General features: G+C 34.0%; 1 protein-coding gene across 2 annotated transcripts; it reads right to left on the bottom strand.

Moving 5' to 3' along the window:
* Positions 1–221: 221 nt before the first annotated feature.
* slc6a20 (solute carrier family 6 member 20) lies at positions 222–18,065 on the bottom strand. 2 transcript variants are annotated; one of them, XM_079624970.1, is made up of 11 exons: positions 17,809–18,065; positions 14,913–15,053; positions 13,830–13,921; positions 12,823–13,050; positions 11,972–12,082; positions 10,955–11,196; positions 9,614–9,776; positions 8,311–8,515; positions 6,970–7,129; positions 3,717–3,882; positions 222–1,416 (listed from the first exon to the last, which is right to left on the bottom strand). In XM_079624970.1, exons 1-11 carry the CDS (start codon positions 17,930–17,932, stop codon positions 1,243–1,245), a joined length of 1,806 nt encoding a protein of 601 aa, XP_079481096.1. In that variant the 5' UTR covers positions 17,933–18,065; the 3' UTR covers positions 222–1,242. The 2 variants fall into 2 exon arrangements, with proteins under 2 accessions (XP_079481096.1, XP_079481097.1); XM_079624971.1 differs by lacking the exons at positions 14,913–15,053; positions 17,809–18,065 and adding an exon at positions 14,425–14,548.
* Positions 18,066–19,437: the final 1,372 nt, after the last annotated feature.

Genomic DNA, 19,437 nt, shown 5'->3' with positions numbered 1-19,437 from the left:
CCAAACTTACATAACACAATGATACATTCAGTACATTCATAGCAATAATTCATTGTGAACACACCTGTCAATCTACAAAAATTATGACTTTATAAATCATTAATAGGATTCATGTGTCTTTTGAGGTCACGTGATGCTTTGTTCGAGAAACAAACTGAAATTTAACTCGGACTGAATAATGTTTCTCTCAGAAATGTCACAATACAAAAGTAAAATGTATTGCTAATGCCATTTAATGAGCAGGTATTAATGCCATGGCAACAATATGTAAAATGAAAATGCATGTCTTTGAACATTCAGCAACACTGTAAATCTATAGACATTTATTTCCACATGTGTTTGTTTAGTGATGTGACTCATTTACCGGCACAGCCTTTGTTTATTTGAACATATTTTCCGTTCATTTTCAAGATGCTAAAGACCAATAAAGTAAATATTACAGAAAGGCTACAAAAATATCAGATATAAAATGAGAAAGCGCACACACATGCTAAACACTACAATACACAAACACAACTTCAAGACTATAACATTCTTTGATATGATTCTGGTACAGTAATACATTTCTTTATTAAGTGCTGGCAAACAAGATATTAACAAAGACCAGAAAAACAGTTCATCAGGACTTCAACTCAATTGAGCCCAATAAAACATACAATTTATGTTTTGACAAGAAATATATTTAAAATTATTATCAATAATCCACTGATATTCCTCAGCATATAGATATTTTACTACTCCAAATACAACACATCTCTCTCTCTCGCTCTCTATATACTGTATATATACTTTATATATATATATAAATCAAGAGCAGAAAATAATGCAATAAAGGGGAAAACGTTCATTCATTTGTTCATTAGGCTTACACAATATTGTGATTTAACATGTACAAAATTTAATTTACTACTAAAATAATACAAGAACTGCTGTAAAAAGTTATTTACACATAGTTTTACACAATCTCATACCACATTTACTGTAGTTCACAGTCCAGATATTCAGTGTTTTGGAAATGTATCTGCTGTTCATATAATGTATAAATAGTTTTATTGTTGCCGTAAGAAAAAAAAAGTCCTTTTCATGAATCAGATTTTCATATTTTCTGTAGGAAATGTAAAATGTAAAGTCCTAGTAGCTAATTGTATTGTTCAACCAACCAAAAAGCTGAAAGTGTTCATAACACGACACGCTCACGAAGTAAAAATGGTCCAAACGTGTGTGTTTTCCAGGAGTGTGCGTTTACATGTCAGAGGACAGTGTGCCGAGTGTTTGCTGAGGGACAGGTGCTCCTCGCTGCTTCCTCCGGCAGAAGGCGTAGAGAGCCGAGAGCGGGACACAGCTGACCGAAGACATCAGCAGGAGGACGATGAAGACCTGCCCGTACACCGGATACTCCTTCACCACGGACTTACCCTGCGTGAGGAGAGAGAGAGAGAGAGAGAAACACTGCTATGAGTCTTTAGCTGATCATTAGCTTTCAACCTATTGTTTGGTTATACATTATAGACTTCTATAACTCAATGTTAGGCTGCATAGATTAGGTCAGCCGTAACTTCCCTTAAATCCTGATGTACTCGTTACATCATAAGAAGAATGGCATCTACGCTAATTTTAGTGTCTTTGTTTATCCCGAGGTTTTCCCGCAGCCTGCCGGATCCAGGCCGTATCCAGATCTGAGGAAGGACCTTCGCCTGGACCCGATGACAACGCAGTGCTGAAGTGTCCACTGGCCTCTCCCTGTGGAGGATCCCTTTACCACTCTACAGATAAAGCATTGTGGGAAATTTGCGTATCTACCCCGAAGTGATAAAGGAAAATTCTGTATCAAAATTGTTAAGGCTTGGTTTGCAGGGAATTACAAACCTGCGTACATATATTCAAACGCATATAACTATAGAATTAATTCTGGATGCGCACATCTGCGTTTCTCACAGGTTCGCATTTAAAGTCTGCGTAGAGAGAACGGTGTCATCTTAGCGGCCCCTAATTTACATTTACATTTATTCATTTAGCAGACTCTTTTATCCAAAGCGACTTACAAATGAGAAACAATAGAAGCAATTAAACTAGCAGTAGGACACCAGTATGTAAGTGCTATGACCCTTCCCAGTACAATCCAACACAATAAAACATTTTTTTTTTTTTTTTTTTTAGAATAAAGTTAGAAGTTAGAATAGAGAAGGAAGTGTTAGTATTAATGGATTAATTTAATAACTAATGATCACTTAGTGACGGAAGTGAATCAATCAAAACTTTAGCTGGAAAATATCTTTATTCAAGAACCACTATAAAGCCAAAAGAATCTCTGTTACCTTAAATTATCTGTTTATCTCTGTAAAGCAGCTTTGAAACAATCTACATTGTTAAAAGCGCTATATAAATGAAGATGACATGACTTATAAAAGCATTTATTTTCATTTTACATTTTTATGATTCCAGTAGCATAACTTGTAGTGAGTTTATTGTAAGTTAAATTGTCATTGTACATTTTCATGATTTAATTTATTTGGGTACCACTTGACAATAAGGTCTCATTGGTTAACATTAGTTGATGTATTAACTAACCATGAGCAACACATTTGTTACTGTATTTGTTCATCTTTGTTAATGTTAGTAAAAATCCAGCTGTGAATTGTTTGTTATGTTACTTCAGTGCATTTACTAATGTTACAAATACATGTTTGGATTTTAATAATGTATTAGTAAATGTTGAAAATAACATTAACTAAGATTAATAAATGCTGTAGAAGTGCAGTTCATTATTAGTTCATGTTAACTAAAGTAGTTTACTAATGAAAACTTATTGTAACGTGTTATTTATTTTATCATATTAATTTTCATTTTAAAATTATTTCATTTTACAGTTTTATAATTTAAGTAATTCTTAGCAAGCGTTTTATTTGGATCGTTTTTATTTTAGAATTATTTCATTTTACATTTTGTATACGTAATTTTTAGTAAGTGTTTTTAAGTGTTGTACATTTTCACAATTTAATTTATTTTAGTAAGGGTTTTATTTTGATTGTTTTCATTTTAAAATAATTTATTTTTATTTTACATTTTTATAATTTAAGTACACTGTAGTAAGTGTTTACATTATTTATTTTCATTTTACATTTCCATGATTTAATTAATTTCTACTAAGCGTTTTAGGTAAGACTTAACAATGAATTTTCATTAGTGAACTAATACATTATAAAAATCAAATGTTGTCTTTGTTAACATTAATAAATGCACTGTGAACTAACATGAACAAACAATTCACAGCTGAATTTTTATTAACTAACATTATAAATATGAAAAAAATACAGTAACAAATGTATTGCTCATTGTTAGTTAATACTGTACATTAACTAATGTTAACAAATGAAACCTTATTGTAAAGTGTTACCGTGTTATTTTTAATTGTTTTTTATTTATTTATTTTAAAATTCATTTGACATTTTTATAATTTATGTAATTTTTACTAAGTGGTTTATTTTAATTGTTTTTGTTTTTGTTTTCATGATTTCATTAATTTTTATAAGAGTTATATTTTGATTATTTAAAAAAACAAAATTAATTTTACATTTTTATGGTGTAATCCATTTTTAGTCTGTGGTTTACTTTGATATTTCTTTCGATTTTACATTTGTATTGTTTCATTTTTCATTTGCACGATTTAATTATCACTCCCAAATGCCCTTGAGTTTCCTCCATCAGACTCGCCGTACCAGATGTTTGTCCCACGCCTGATAGGTCGGCGTCCCGCCCTGGATGTAGTTAATGATGTAGAAGATGAAGAGGCTGATGAGGAGCACGGGACTGACCACGGCCCACATCAGCTTCCAGTACCAGTTCGGCCGGTGTCCCAACATGTCCTCGATGTCTTTTTCAAACCTGTGGAAGATGAACGACAATAAATCAGTTCAAACGTCAAAATCATCAGAGACATGAAAATCTGTGCAATGCAGGCTTTTTAAAACTTAAACTTTTAAACTATATTAAGGGTGAAATATATGGAGCTAATATTCTGACAAAATGATTTGAATTTGAATTGTGTAAATCTGAATTATTTGCAAGTGTAATCTAACAAAATTGAATTTTAGGTGGTAGTTTAAATAGTTCTGAATTTGATTTTTTTTAAACGAATATTGAACATTTGAAATTGAACAAATTGAAATGTTTTTATGGCTGAATTTTATAGACATGTATTTTCAAACAGTAATATTCAGTTTAAAAAAATTCAGATTCAAGTTTTCAAGATGAAGAAATTCAGAACTTCAAATTCAGTTTTCTAAAATTCAATGTCAAAAATTCAAGTTCAAAAATTCAGATCTGACAGAAAGTAGGTCACAGGTCATCCACAGGGAAGAGTAGATGATCTCAGAAAAGTCGAACAGAGCATTTTGGCCAGTTGCCACTCTCTGAGGGACATTCTAAAACGCTTACGTGAAAAACGCTTAACGTGGCTCACTGTACGAAGACAGTGATATTAAAGGACCAAACTCAGTACAAATCATATTAATAAACCATACTTTGTATAAAAAATCAGATGAGCCCAGAATATGAACGCAACGCGTTTAATTAAGCATGTTCTAATCATAGAAAACCGTTATAAGAAAACGCTTAACGTGGCTTAATAAACCTTAAATGGTCCTTAATAAACCATAGGCCTACTATGTATAAAAAATCAGGTTTAAGGTTTATTAAGCCACGTTAAGTGTTTTCTTATAACGGTTTTCTATGATAAGAACATGCTTAACGCGTAATTAAACGCATTGTGTTCATATTCTGGGCTCATCTGATTTTTTATACATGGTTTATTATTATGATGTGTAGGCTACTGATTTTGGTCCTTGTCTTTGTACAGTAAGCCACGTTAAGCGTTTTCTTATCGGTTTTCTATGGTAAGGAAATGCTTAACGCGTTGCGTTCATATTCTGGGCTCATCTGATTTTTTATACATAGTATGGTTTATTAATATGATGTGTACGGTCCTTATATCACTGTCTTTGTACAGTAAGCCACGTTAAGCGTTTTCTTATAACGGTTTTCTATGGTAAGGAAATGCTTAACGCACAATTAAACGCATTGCGTAGGTATTCTGGGCTCATCTGATTTTTTATACAAAGTATGGTTTATTAATATGATTTGTACTGAGTTTGGTCCTTTAATATCACTGTCTTCGTACAGTGAGCCACGTTAAGCGTTTTTCACGTAAGCGTTTTAGAATGTCCCTCAGAGAGTGGCAACTGGCCAAAATGCTCTGTTCGACTTTTCTGAGATCATCTACTCTTCCCTGTGGATGACCTGTGACCTACTTTCTGTCAGATCTGAATTTTTGAACTTGAATTTTTGACATTGAATTTTAGAAAACTGAATTTGAAGTTCTGAATTTCTTCATCTTGAAAACTTGAATCTGAATTTTTTTAAACTGAATATTACTGTTTGAAAATACATGTCTATAAAATTCAGCCATAAAAACATTTCAATTTGTTAAATTTCAAATGTTCAATATTCGTTTAAAAAAAAATCAAATTCAGAACTATTTAAACTACCACCTAAAATTCAATTTTGTTAGATTACACTTGCAAATAATTCAGATTTACACAATTCAAATTCAAATCATTTTGTCAGAATATTAGCTCCATAGAAATACAAGTATTTGAAAGCGCATGGATCATACTTAGGCAACTTATGGGCACAACATTTTACATTTGGTCTGAATAAATAAATAAATATATTACTTGCTAACAATTCTTCATTATTTCTTCATTACTCCAACAATATTTAGGAGGATCTTCCTATCCTAGTGATCGCTATTTTTACTGGCTGCAAATATTATATAAGAAAGCATCTGTCTTTCCTGGTTATTTTTGTAGAAGAAATGGGGGTTATAAAAACCTGATTATGATTTTCCATACAAATATCCTCCAACAGTCGAATTCACAACGGAGGGTTTGATGCAAGAGTTCAATTCATGAGTGTCAATTCAGGAATCCCAGCAATCAAAAATATGTTCTAAGAACATTTTCTAATATTCCCATAAAGTTGTAAAAACTTTATTTTTTCTGAATGCGCTCTAAAAAGTCCAGTAAAAAAAAAAAAAAGGCTTTTTACTCTAGAAAATGCTGGGTTGTTTCAACCCAATTTTGGGTCAAATATGGACAAACCCAAACGTTGGGTTAAAAATGTAATTTAAAATTTTAACCCAACGACTGGGTTTGTCCATATTTGACCCAAAATTGGGTTGAAACAACCCAGCATAGAACATTACATTTCACAAACGTTTGTTACTTTTGAATGTTCTCTGACGTTCCACAACAAGTAACATTAAAAAATGTTAGATGTTTTATTCCATGTATAAATGTATAAATAATGTTTTTGTGCTCAACATTATTAAAGACCAGATAACTTTACATGAATGTTTCATTAACGTTACTGGAAGAACGTTTGTTTAAAACTTTAGTTAAAGTTCAGAGAATATTCTCTGTTGGCTGGGATGACAAGAAGAGAAATTTACTGAATTGCTAAAATTCAACACTTTAAAAAAACGGTTTTGTTTGTTTTCCATCAAGCGTTCTCACTTCAGTTCAGGAATTTCCTAAATGAAAATGTAAGTATGAAAAACAACCATAATCACAAGGATTATTATAATCCTCAGAGTTTTAAACTGTGCAGAGTTTATGAACACATTTACAGATGATGATGTGACATACAGTAAAGAATTACGAGAAACAGTAAGTATATGAGTTTATATGCTGCAGACTTTAGTCCTGACGATTATAAAAAACAGGTGCTTTTTTAATCATAAAAATGTAAATTTTGACCTTCTGAGGTTGGAAGGATTCCTGAAGGAAACTGCATTTGCTGAAAATGACATTGTAAGAGTTTTGCACTCGACTTTAGCTTGTTTGAGCTTTTAAAGTGAGTTCAGTCCTCATCATTGGAGCCTGTGAAGTAAAGAGTCATTGAGTTTCTCACCTTCTCAACCCATAGATGTAACACACACTGATGACTTCAATGAGGACGATGAAGAGCAGAGAAAACGTCGCGGCGTATTCGTTGAAGATGGTGAACCAGTAGTTGCCCGAACGGCTGGTGAAGCCGAAACCCAGAAGTAAACAGAGAAGACACACCAGACCTGACAGAAACCAGAGAAAACTACAGTCAGAAACCAGACGAGACCCGAGAGAAGCGCTCGTGAAGACACTGAACACACAGGATTTCACGTAGGAATTAGAAAGAAGCAGAAATAAGCTAAAGTTTAGCGCAATTCTGTATAATTGCCCCATATGTGACCCTGGATCACAAAACGAGTCGCACGGGTATATTTGTGGCAATAGCCAACAATACATTGCATGGGTCAAAATGATCCATTTTTCTTTTATGCCAAAATGATCTCAATCTCAGCCAAATATTGTCCTACTTCTATCATAACAAACCATACATCAATGGAAATATTACTTATTCAGCTTTCAGATTATGTATAAATCTCAATTTCAAAAAATTTACCCATGTGACCATGGTTGACCATGGTGACCCAATTGAACCATGGTTTTGTGGTCCAGGGTCACATATAAACAGAAAAATCAAACAATAAAGCAACATCAAGAATATATTGTGATGGTTTTGTAATACAAATAAAATTAAAATAAAAAATAAAATAAAAAAATAAATAGATAAGTGAATGAATGAATGAATGATTAAGCAACATCGAGAATATTGGTTTTGTAATACAAATAAAAAATTTAAAAAATTAACTATGAATTAATTAATAAATGAACACTGGGACAGTAAAAAAATAAAATAAATAATGAATTAATTAATGAGCAATTAAGCAACATCAAGAATATTCTGATGGTTTTGTAATGCAAAAAAGGGGAATGAATGAATAAATGAATGAATGAAGTAACATTCGGATAGTTTTGTAATACAAATAAAATATATATATATATATATATATATATATATAAATAAATAAAATATAAACAAAAAATAGATTAATGAATGAATGAACAATTGATGGGATGGTTTTGTGATGCAGGCTCATAATTTTTTTAAAATATAATATTTACTAAAATTTCAGTACAAATATTTGAAATATTATAATTTGACATTGATAATCAGCCAAGTCGACAAGGTTTTCACCTGACAGTGATCTGACAGTGGTCGCATATCAGCCGTTAAACCAGTTCAGACTACATGATTGACCAGTACAAGGCAAGTTCATGCTGGGTTCAGGCTGGTCAACCTGCAGTGATGAACACCGAAACCAGTCGTTCCAGTGACACACCAGCATTAATATTCCAGTGATGGTCTTACCGTTGATGGTCTCGTTGCTGAGTCTGCGTGACAGAAACTCGAGGTCTCCCAGTGGAGTGATGATGGCCGTGACGTTTCCCAGCATGCTCCCCATCCCCAACAGCAGCAGCATGATGAAGTACAGCACAGACCACAGCTGAGACAGAGGCATGTTCTTAATGGCCTCACTGTACACGATGAACGCCAGACCCGTGCCCTCCACCGCCTAACCACACACACACACACACACACACACACACACACACACACACACACACACACACACACACACACACACACACACACACACACACACACACACACACACACACACACACACACAATGTCTTCACTGTCACTCTTATTCATCAAGGATGCATTAAATTGATTAAAAGTATTAATTTCTCTCTCTATTTTTCTATCTCATCACGAATGTTTGAATGGTATCAGTGTGTCCGAAGCAGCAGTTTTCAACATGGATAATTATAAGAAATGTTTTATTTTTATAAGAAAAGTAAATCCGCATATTAGAATGATTTTTGAAGGAGCATGTGACACTGGAGTAATGATGCTGAAAGTTTAGCTTTGATCAAAAGAATAAATTACATTTTTCAATTGATTAAAATAGAAAATAATTATTTTAAATTGTAATAATATTTCACAATTTAACTGTTTTTACAGTATTTTTAATCAGATAAATGCAGGCTTGGTGAGATTTCTTTCAAAAACATTACAATTTGACAGGTACTGTGTTTATACAAAAATTGCAGCGACTAAGTGATCAAAGACTGACCAGTTTACCATAGAAAGTTTATAAATAATTTCTTTTATATCTGTTTTGTATTGCTTGTATGGTCTGTTTCTGCTACTGTACATTGTATCACTTTAATTTATTTCTATTTTTGCTCTGAAAAATATTTATACAAATATATTTTTACCGCCCATGCTGAATTTTTAAAAATATTCTGTATATATATATATATATACAAATATGAAAATATATTTTTCTGCTGTATGGGCCAGGTCGCTTTACAAGGGAATAGGAGGAGAGAAAAGAAAAACAAACCTAGAAAAAGTGGACAAAGAGTAAACAGAGAATAATTTTTGTAAACAAAAATACAAATATAGAGAGAGTAATAAGTGAGCCTGAAAAAAAAAGTAAAAAAAAAAAAAAAGTAAAATAAAATAATAAAATAAATAGAATAAAATAAAAGCAGAAATAGATATACAAAATTGCGCTGGTAAATTGGTCAGTTATTGGTCACTGTCGCTGTAATGTGGACACTGATCTTATGAAGTGTGTGTGACGGACAGGTCAGTTTACCGTGTCTAGCTCCGCCTCTAGACTGCACTCTTCGATCTTTGAAGCGATGGCCGCAAACCTCTCAGGATGAGTGACGTTCAAATGACTGATCCAGGAGCTGACGTTCTCGACGCTGATGGTCTCCTCAGACAGATCGAATGTGTTGAGCAGTAACAGCCTCATCCTGGATCAACACAAAACGCTTTCTGAAAACTGACCTGAAGAGCTTCCTTGGGAATTTACAAGAGTTTCATCTGCAATGTTTATTGAGCAAATAACACTCATATTACATAAATTGTCTGTGTACGTTTTTGTATGTTAACATATTTAAAGGTATTTGTAGTGTACTTATACTAAAATGCATGTGAAATATATTTATTTTATGCTATTTATTTTTCACTATGTCCAATGACAGATGAGGGGAATGTTTTAGGAAACCATCATTATTATTGCAGATTTCATGACAACTTATTTTTCCATAAACAGGTGAAACTTGAAAAATTTGAATACCATGCAAAAAAAAAAAAAATTCAGTAATTTAACTCTATATATTATATACTAATATATTATATAGACTCATTACATGCAAAGTGAGATATTTCAAGCCTTTATTTGTTATAGTTTCGAGTATTATGGCTTACAGCTTATGAAAACCCCAAATTCAAAATTAGAATATTGTGAAAAGGTTTTCATAACTGTAAGCCATAATCATCAAAACTATAACAAATAAATATCTCACTTTGCATGTAATGAGTCTATATAATAAATTAGTTTCACCTTTTGAGTTGAATTACTGAAATAAGTTAACTTTTGCAAGATATAAAATTTTTTCAAGTTTCACCTGTAATTTGAAATCCATTTATGATTTGTCTTATAATACATTTGTAACTGAGGCTTCAGAATTGTAAAATCAATTTGAATTTAAGCAATGGAAACTATTGTAAATTTAGTTTTTAGTATGATTTATTCCAAATTAAAATTATAACTCAATATATTATTTAAGGATTCAAACTTTAATGTCAATATATATTTTGAGTTGAATTACTGAAATAAATGAACTTTTGCACGGTATTCAAATATTTCAAGTTTCACTTTCTGTGAATAAGTGATGGATGATACTCTGAATGGTTTCCATATAATGTCCTAAACATCGGAAACAAGCTTAAAAATAAACTTAGAGAAGCCATGAGATCATCAAATGAACCGACTGCCAACATTGAGTTTAATGTTTGATGGAATAAAATCGTAGCGAGAGAACGATCATTCATTCTGAGGACCCAAGAGGTTTGTGAATCTCTTGATAAGATCACAGAATGACTTTAGAAACCTGATGTTTAAACTCATATATCTCTGGCGTCTCACCTTTCCAAACAGCTTTCGTAGTTGAAGGTGGCTTTAAAGCCGTAGATGGCGAAGGTCACGATGCTGGCGAACACAGACGTGCCGCTGTTGATGAGCGACACGACCACGGCCTGCCTCTCGAAGTTATTGTTGTGGTGGTTGTAACTGGCAAAAGCGATCAGAGAGCCGAAGCCCAAACCCAGAGAGAAGAAGATCTGAGTGGCAGCGTTGATCCATGTTTGAGGGTTTGCTAACTGCTCCAGCTAAACACACACACACGTGTTTACTGCACACTCAACTACAACCCAACAATCAGAAACCAATGAAGAATGAAGGTGCGTTCAAATCATCTCGTATAGATCGTATTTACGAGTTGAACGCACTTGAACGCCACCACAAAGTCGTAAATACCAGTGGGAAGCTCGGGATTTTCTCTAAGTCCCGATACCACAATTCAAGGTACACTGTAAAAAACAATGTTGGTTTAACTTAAAAAGCAAGTTACCTTGTTGACTTAAAATTTTGAGTTCGTTGTAATTAAAAAATTGAGTTAATACAATGAAGACGAATGGTTTAATAAACAGAAACTCAAAATAGTATGTTATCTTCACACATTAGTTATCGAAGTTGATTTGACAAAAGATAAAAAATTGTGATTTTTACAGTGTATTTAGCTTGTCAGGCTTTTCTATTTACAGCGCAGTAAGCTAATTGTCTGGACAGAATATGATAGCATTTTAAAATAATAATGTAATATGTAACGATAAAGTTTGCAGTGGCTTCATAAATTAACTAAAAACATAATAAACCAAAGCACACCTTATGCAAATCTTTGTTCTTCATTTTCTTGAACTAGAGTTTAAGAACCTCGCTGTGTTTTTGTTTAATTAATTAAGAGACAGTACTCCGCCATCTTACTCCGACGAAAGTGACTTGAACGCACCAGCCGTCGTAAACACGACTTCCCACATCGTGCGTACGAACTTCCCAGGAGGACTTGAACGCACCAGAAGCAACCAATAAGCTGGACTTTCTTACCTTGGGTGTGAACAAGTACTTGACCCCGTTCCATGCCCCGTGCAGAGTGACCCCTCGGATCAGATAGATGATCAGAACCACATATGGAAACGTAGCTGTGAAATACACGACCTGTGGAGGAAAGGCAACCGTACAATGGGTTGGAACTAAATGAAATGAGTAAATTAGCTTGTTTCTCTAGTGATATATTTTAACATTATTATTTTTAAATATTTCGTTTCGAGTTTTTTAATATTTATTCATTTAATAAATGTCTTTATTGTCTTTTTTTAATCAATTTAATGTGCCTTTGCTAAATAAATTTTAAAAAAATTCTCTTCTTTTCGTTTTTAAATCTTACTTATCACAAACTTTTGAATGGCAGTGTATTATGATTTTTTTTTAAATAAACAATTTTTTTTTATAAAAATAGAGCAGCTAAATAATAATAAGAAATTATCTTAGAATGATTTCTGAAGAATCATGTGACACTGAAGACTGAAGTAATGTGTGTGTGATGTTTTTATGAAGTGAAATCCGACAATTAAACTATAGAAACAAACCTTTCAAATATTTCACAAGACCATAATTAGTCAATTAAAAAACACATGAATCCATTTCAATGTTTGATGTTAAGGATATAATGTTTACTTCACTCAAAAAAATGCTGGGTTGTTTCAACCCAATTTTGGGTCAAATATGGACAAAACCAAACATGTGGTTAAAAATGTAATTTACTAATTTAACCCAATGGCTGGGTTTGTCCATATTTGACCCAAATTTGGGTTGAAACAACTCAGCATTTTTTAGAGTGGCACAACAGACGGGTTTGGTGTTAGTCACCAGTTGAGAATCAGACGGTTTGGTCTCACCATCCCGGTAGATTTGACCCCTCGGACGATGAACAGGTAGACGATGATCCAGGCCAGCAGGAGACACAGCGCCTGGCCCATGTGAATGCCTCCGTTCTCATCGATGGAGGACGAGATGTTCAGCGTCTCGCGGTAGAAGAAGTACTGTGTGGGTGAAGCCACCTCACACTCCTCCAGATACCCCGTCCGGTTACTGTTGACGGGACACTCGGCCCAGGGCAGCACTGACTGCAGACGCATTCACAACACAACACATTTATGATCCAGGACAATTACTTCCCGAAAGATCATACTCATTATATCAAGTAGTTCCACTTGAGTCAAGCAAATCTTTTCAGAAATTAATTACGAGCTACTAAGTAAGAAAAAGTTGCTCATTTTAGTTTTACTCTTAAAGATTTTAGATTATTTTGCCATTTTCTGCAAAAGTAACAAAGTTTAGTTCGGTTTACACAACAAAAAGTGATTTTCTTGTCTTGTTTTCCAGTACAAATATTCTTTACTGTAGATACATTTACTTAGGATGCAAAATAACTTGTCTTGTTTTGATAAAAGTTAAGTGATGTTAAGTAAGTTTATGCTTAAAATGAGAAAAAATATCTGACTTATTTCATATTATCCCATTGACTGATTTTTTAAAAAGTTTTAAACATAAATATTGAGTTAACTTAATATTTTCCTTGTTTTTAAGCATAAACAATCACTTAATTTTAATACATTTCTCCCAAAACGCATGTTATTTTGCATCTCAAATAAATGTAGGCTCTGTTGTAAGATTATACGGGAATTTTTTTTAATGAATTTGATGCTTTTAGCGGTCAATAAAAGTGTAATCCACATTTTACACCGGAAATAATACATTCTGCAGAATTTGCATTAAATGTTGGTTTCGACCTTCGGCCTTCCTCATCTCTCTATCAGCATTTGGATAATTGATAAGCAGCACATAATAAAAAAACATTATTCTCTTCATAGAAACATCTACATTTTTTTCTCAGTAAACTAACCTGAAAGGAATGGAAGAGATACCAGAAGCTCCAGGCGTTGATGACGTTGTAGTACAGACACAAGTACATGGAGGTCACAACACTGGCAATGCCTGAACAATGCATAAAAAAAGTGTGTTGAATTTACATGATTTGATAATGTACATTGGTCCCACATGAACCAATTAAGTTAAACAAACAGTTTATGCTGTTTGAGCATAAACAACATCTGCAAAGTTAATGCTCAAAGTTCAAACCAAAGGAAGATATTTGTTTTTAAAGAAAAGGACTACAACTTTTTTTTCTTTTTTTTTTAGAAAAGGACTACAACTACACGACATTCTTCCCGGGTTAGTGACATCAGCAACCCTAAAATGTACATAAACTCCGCCCCCGGGAACACACAGTCCATGTTGAGAAGAGGAAGAGTTGTTGTAGTCGAGCACATTTGTGAGTCAGCTCAAACTTTAGCATCCATCTTTTCACATGCAATAGAAAGTCAGTCTGTGTGCGTCTCACAACAGTTCCTATATGAGCGATTTATAGATTATCATGACAGAATATGCTAATTGAAGATAGTTAACTCCACATCAGCAACATAAATCCATCAACTAACCATTCAGAGACGTCCTGTTGCTTCTACATGTTGTCACTTCTTCTTGAGTTTCTCCATTTTTGTCTGACTCCGTTTTAGCATTAAAGGCAGAACAGTTTCTGTCACTTTAGTGTGTGTGCGTGAGGTAATCGCAGCTGCTAACACGCACACCAGCTCTTGAAACCCTGCCCTCTGCAGCAGCTCATTTGCATTTAAAGGGCCAGACACAAAACGGTGCGTTTTTGCAAACCATCAAAAAGTGACAACTTTAACATGCTGTCTAAAAATATCTGTGGGGTATTTTGTGCTTAAACTTCACACACACACTCTGGGGACATCAGATATTTATTTTACATCTTGTGTTTAGAGCATTTTACCAGCCCTTTAAGCAATTTGAACAAGCAGCAAAAATATTTTTTTTTCAGTGTACACAGATGAGGATGATAAAGGATGATATCTGATCATTTTATGGCATTAAATGTCTGGTAAACGAAGTACGGGACACTGACCCAGTCCGCCCAGATACGGGCTGATGGCGGTCCACGCTCCGATGCTGCCCAGACGCATCTTCTGACCGATGGCCAGCTCCATGCAGAACAGAGGAATCCCCTCCAGAACCAGCATCAGCAGATACGGGATCAGAAACCCACCTGGAGATAAACACACACACAGGGTCACTTTAAAGTCAGCATTAAACGGAAGTTGCGATCGTCTTTCCTTCCCTATTGTGACGTATATTTAAGTTAAGTGGCTTTTGGAATTGAATGGATGGTTGTGGTTTGCTATTGGTGGATCTCATGTGATTGACAGGTTGCTCCGCCCTCGCACCAGTGAACGCATCATCAGAGAAGAGATGTTGCTGCAAGAGGGAGAAGTTATTTTGATTAGAGATTACGAGGGTACATGCATAAAAAAATGTGATGTGCATGGATAAATCATTGAGAGACAATATTTCATAAAGAATTAAGAACTTTGATTTCATGGTGACTTTAACTATTAGCCTTCTAGAGTTCACTATCTCTCTTTATCTATTTCATCATTGTGTGGCTTCATGAGGACTAAAGGACTAAAACTTATCTATCTAAAACTAAAACCATAAAAAGAAAATAGTTGAAATGAAAATTATCTGAAATAAAATAAAATATATAAAAAAACTTAAACATATTTTATTTCAGCTAGTTGCCATGCCTAGTTTCATTTAGGTTAAGCTGAAGTTCTAAAATAACTCAAATTAAATTAACTAATATAAACTCTATAGACATAATACAAATTTTAAAATTTAAAAACAAAATCACAAAAATTTACTACAATTTTTTACCAAATAAAAAAAAAAGACAAAATAATAATAATAATATATATATATTAACAAAAACTTTAATAGCATATTAGTGATACTAAAATAACACTGGATGGATTTCATGCATTTTTTTACCAGAGAATTTCCATGACTTTTTCAGCCATTTGTATAATTCACTTTTACAAATCAGTTTATAGAGATTTAAGGAGCACATGTCAGGAATTTATAGATTAAAAAGTTGGTTATTATTCATGAAATAACCATTTTGAAATTACTTTCATAATATGAAATTTGAAATAATAAAAACATATGCAAATCTAGATGCATTTATGTCAAGCAAAATGTGATTGAACATTTCATTTACTGAAAATCATGTAAGGCACATTCCATGTTATTTGTACAGTGTAAATGTGAGCACTTTGGAGGTTGAGCACCTCTAACTCTCTCTAATCCTCACAGGAAAACAGGATTACTCTGGATAATGAGGGAATTTTGGAATATTTGACAGCATCATGCAAATCAGCCGTGACTGACTGCACAACACACCTTCCTTTACGTTTGTACTTTGATCCCATTGCTAAACGGTAAACAAAAGATTTGTGAATTGTTATTCAGGAGATGCTCCTCAAAGATGCACTGAATGCATAACCAGAGACGTTTAGCAGACGGATGAAACGGAGGAGAAATGCTAATCAGTTTTCTGCCAGATGAATCCAGAAGAGCCTCAGCTAAAGTAAAGCAGGAATCTCAGTTTGACACACAGAATCCCAACACTAAATTTGACCGCAGAACAACGGATATGTGCCGAGAATCTGGATGAGATGCTCAATGAAGTTCACGGACGATAAAACTCTTTGATGACACCGAGAACCCTGACGTTCTGCACAAACAAGTCCACTTGAGGAGACCGTACACAAGAGAACTAAAACACTTACTTCACTAATCTAACACTTATCTTACTGCAACAAGCAGCAAAACACACACACACACACACACACACACACACACACGCACGCACGCACGCACGCACGCACGCACATACACACACACACACACACACACACACACACACACACACACACACACACACACACACACACACACACACACACACACACACACACACACACACACACACGCGATCTTTGTGAGGAAGAGATTGCACAAGGCAGGCAATCTCTCTCTCTCTCTCTCTCTCTCTCTCTCTCTCTCTCTCTCTCTCTCTCTCTCTCTCTCTCTCTTTACTTCTTAAGACTCCATGAACATAATGTTTTTTTTTACTGTACAAACTGTTCTATCCCCCTACACTAAACCTACCCATCACACACACACACACACACACACACACACACACGCACGCACACACACGCGCACACACACACACACACACACACACACACACACACACACACACACACACACACACACACACACACACGATTGAATAACATAAAAACAGTAACAGCCACAATGTAAAAAGTAAATATTGGCACTTAACAATTTCTACCTGATCTGCTTGTGAAAAATATTTTATTAATGTAACATATTCAGCTCGATTTAGTCCTATTAAACACAATAAGCTAATTTAGATATTGCCACATGAAGTATATTCTGTTCATTAAATTAAAGGCATAAGTCGACTGACATCATGTTTATCATACATCATGTTATCTTGTATGCATTAGTTAATATGGACCAAAATAACATCTTCATTTTATGTCCAAATGCTCAGACCTTTATAAAGAAGTTATTGAAAGGATTCAACTTTTATTGAAGAGCCATGTTTGTTTTTCCAACTTTCCACATGCATCCCACTGTAAGGAGCATCATCGTGGAGGATAAAGATAATGTAAAATACATAATCATCCAGGAAAAACTCTTTATACATACAGCCAAACTTTTTTTTTTTTGACAAGCAAAGTAGAGTTGTTTTTGACATTTCTAAGATTAAAAAAGCAACAAAAAAAATGTTGTTGAGAATTTTTTGGAAAAAATATCAAATTGCACATATTTTGTTTTGCTCTGTTGTTGTTATCAATGTCTATATCAATAACTAAACAATCTTATGGCATGCATGAGGAGAGCAAGTAAAACACTAATCATCTCACCTCCTCCATGCATTTGGCAGAGATACGGAAAACGCCAGACATTCCCAAGTCCCACTGCATAAGACACACATGCCAGGACAAACTGCATAGGACTGTCCCAGGACGGACGGGCTTCCTTGCTCATGATGAGGATGATGATAATGTCCTTCAACACTGTCAACTCGCACAGGAGGAGATCAGTCGCACTGCTCTCTGCAAACAGACAAATCCCTGGAGAGCGACGGAGTCTGGGAATATTTCAAAGTCCAGTGTGCAAATGTGAAGTTAAAGTTGGAGTGTAAAGTGGGAGTTTTCTCTGAAGCCGGAGGGAGGGACGGGACGTTTCGCTGGCTGAGTTCATTTACGTAATTCAGGTGAATGTTTGATCATAGTGTGTTATCTCCTCAAACATTCATTATCGTCTTTTTATCGCAGAGTTTGTAAAAGAGCCAGGTACAATCTGTAAAGACACAGTAATAAATCAAGGCTTTAAAGGTGTCTTTAGTCCGTCACTTCAATTTATATTTGCTGTCCGGCAAGTTTTAGCAGGTTTATCCAGTTCAAATGTAAAATCTTGCTCTTCTTGAAAACTTTTGACTTGCATGAATATTTATGACATCATCCTGAAAAACTTTTGTCCAATCAAATGCTCTGAAAAATGAGATTATCCCACCACCTGCAAATGATGTCTGAGTTTTTTTAAGTGTCTCTCTCTTGTTGGTCACATGAAATAGACATTTTGCATTTTAAAGATAATGTGTCAAGTTTAAAACAGCTCAGAAAAAAATGTCCATTCTGTGTCATCTTGGTAAAAATGTAACATTAAAATAAATAAAAAGTCTTAAATAAAACACTTACACTTTGCAAAAATGCATTCTGGATTCTGTTCCATTTCTTGTACAAGAAAAAGAAGAAAAAAAGCTAAATTAAAATAAGTAATTTTAAATGAATAGAAATCAAAGTAAAACACATAACTTTGCAAAAATGCCTTCTGTTCCATAACACAATCCTCCATGTGTCACCATCATGACCCCATCAGGATGACAAAGGTCACACCTCAATCTTCATCTAGCCTATCTTTAAACACTTAGACTGAGAATGCAAACACTGCTGGGAAACATCTTCAGGCTAGGTGTGCTTTATTAATAATCAACTAATGACAATACTCTAAAAAATGCTGGGTTGTTTCAACCCAATTTTGGGTCAAATATGGACAAACCCAAACGTTGGGTTAAAAATGTAATTAAAAAATGTAACCCAACGGCTGGGTTTATCCATATTTGACCCAAAATTGGGTTGAAACAACCCAGCATTTTTTATGTGTAGTCATGTATAGAGCTATATTGTGTTTTGTATTTTCACAGGTGCGTGACCTTGATTACTTTATGAAATAAGAAAAACTCAAGCCTGTTTAACACAATCAGCGTACACATTATACATATAATATGAATATGCATCACTAATATGCACCGCAGACGTGAGATGTATGAATCAGGCATTCATTTTGAAATGCCTCTTTAAACATGCTTGACTTTTGTGGATGCAGCATCATGCAAAACCATGTTTTTATTAATTAAATGATAACCATGCTATTCATTAATTAAATCATAATTAAAATAAAAAAAATAACTTAGAAATAAAAGTTAATCA

This window comes from Phoxinus phoxinus, assembly GCF_949152265.1.
Source record: "Phoxinus phoxinus genome assembly, chromosome: 10".
Classification (NCBI taxonomy): Eukaryota; Metazoa; Chordata; class Actinopteri; order Cypriniformes; family Leuciscidae; genus Phoxinus; species Phoxinus phoxinus.
Note: the sequence above shows the minus strand (reverse complement) of the source record. Positions and strands in the feature narration are given on the sequence as shown.

Bases quoted from the DNA above. Each gene is read 5' to 3' on its own strand.
- slc6a20 (XM_079624970.1), bottom strand. From the start codon at position 17,932: ATGAGCAAGGAAGCCCGTCCGTCCTGGGACAGTCCTATGCAGTTTGTC. The intron at 3,883-6,969 runs GTGAGAAACTCA...CATCTTCCACAG, and splicing joins TACATCTATGGGTTGAGAAG to GTTTGAAAAAGACATCGAGG. The intron at 1,417-3,716 runs GTACGGCGAGTC...CTCCTCACGCAG, and splicing joins AGGCGTGGGACAAACATCTG to GGTAAGTCCGTGGTGAAGGA.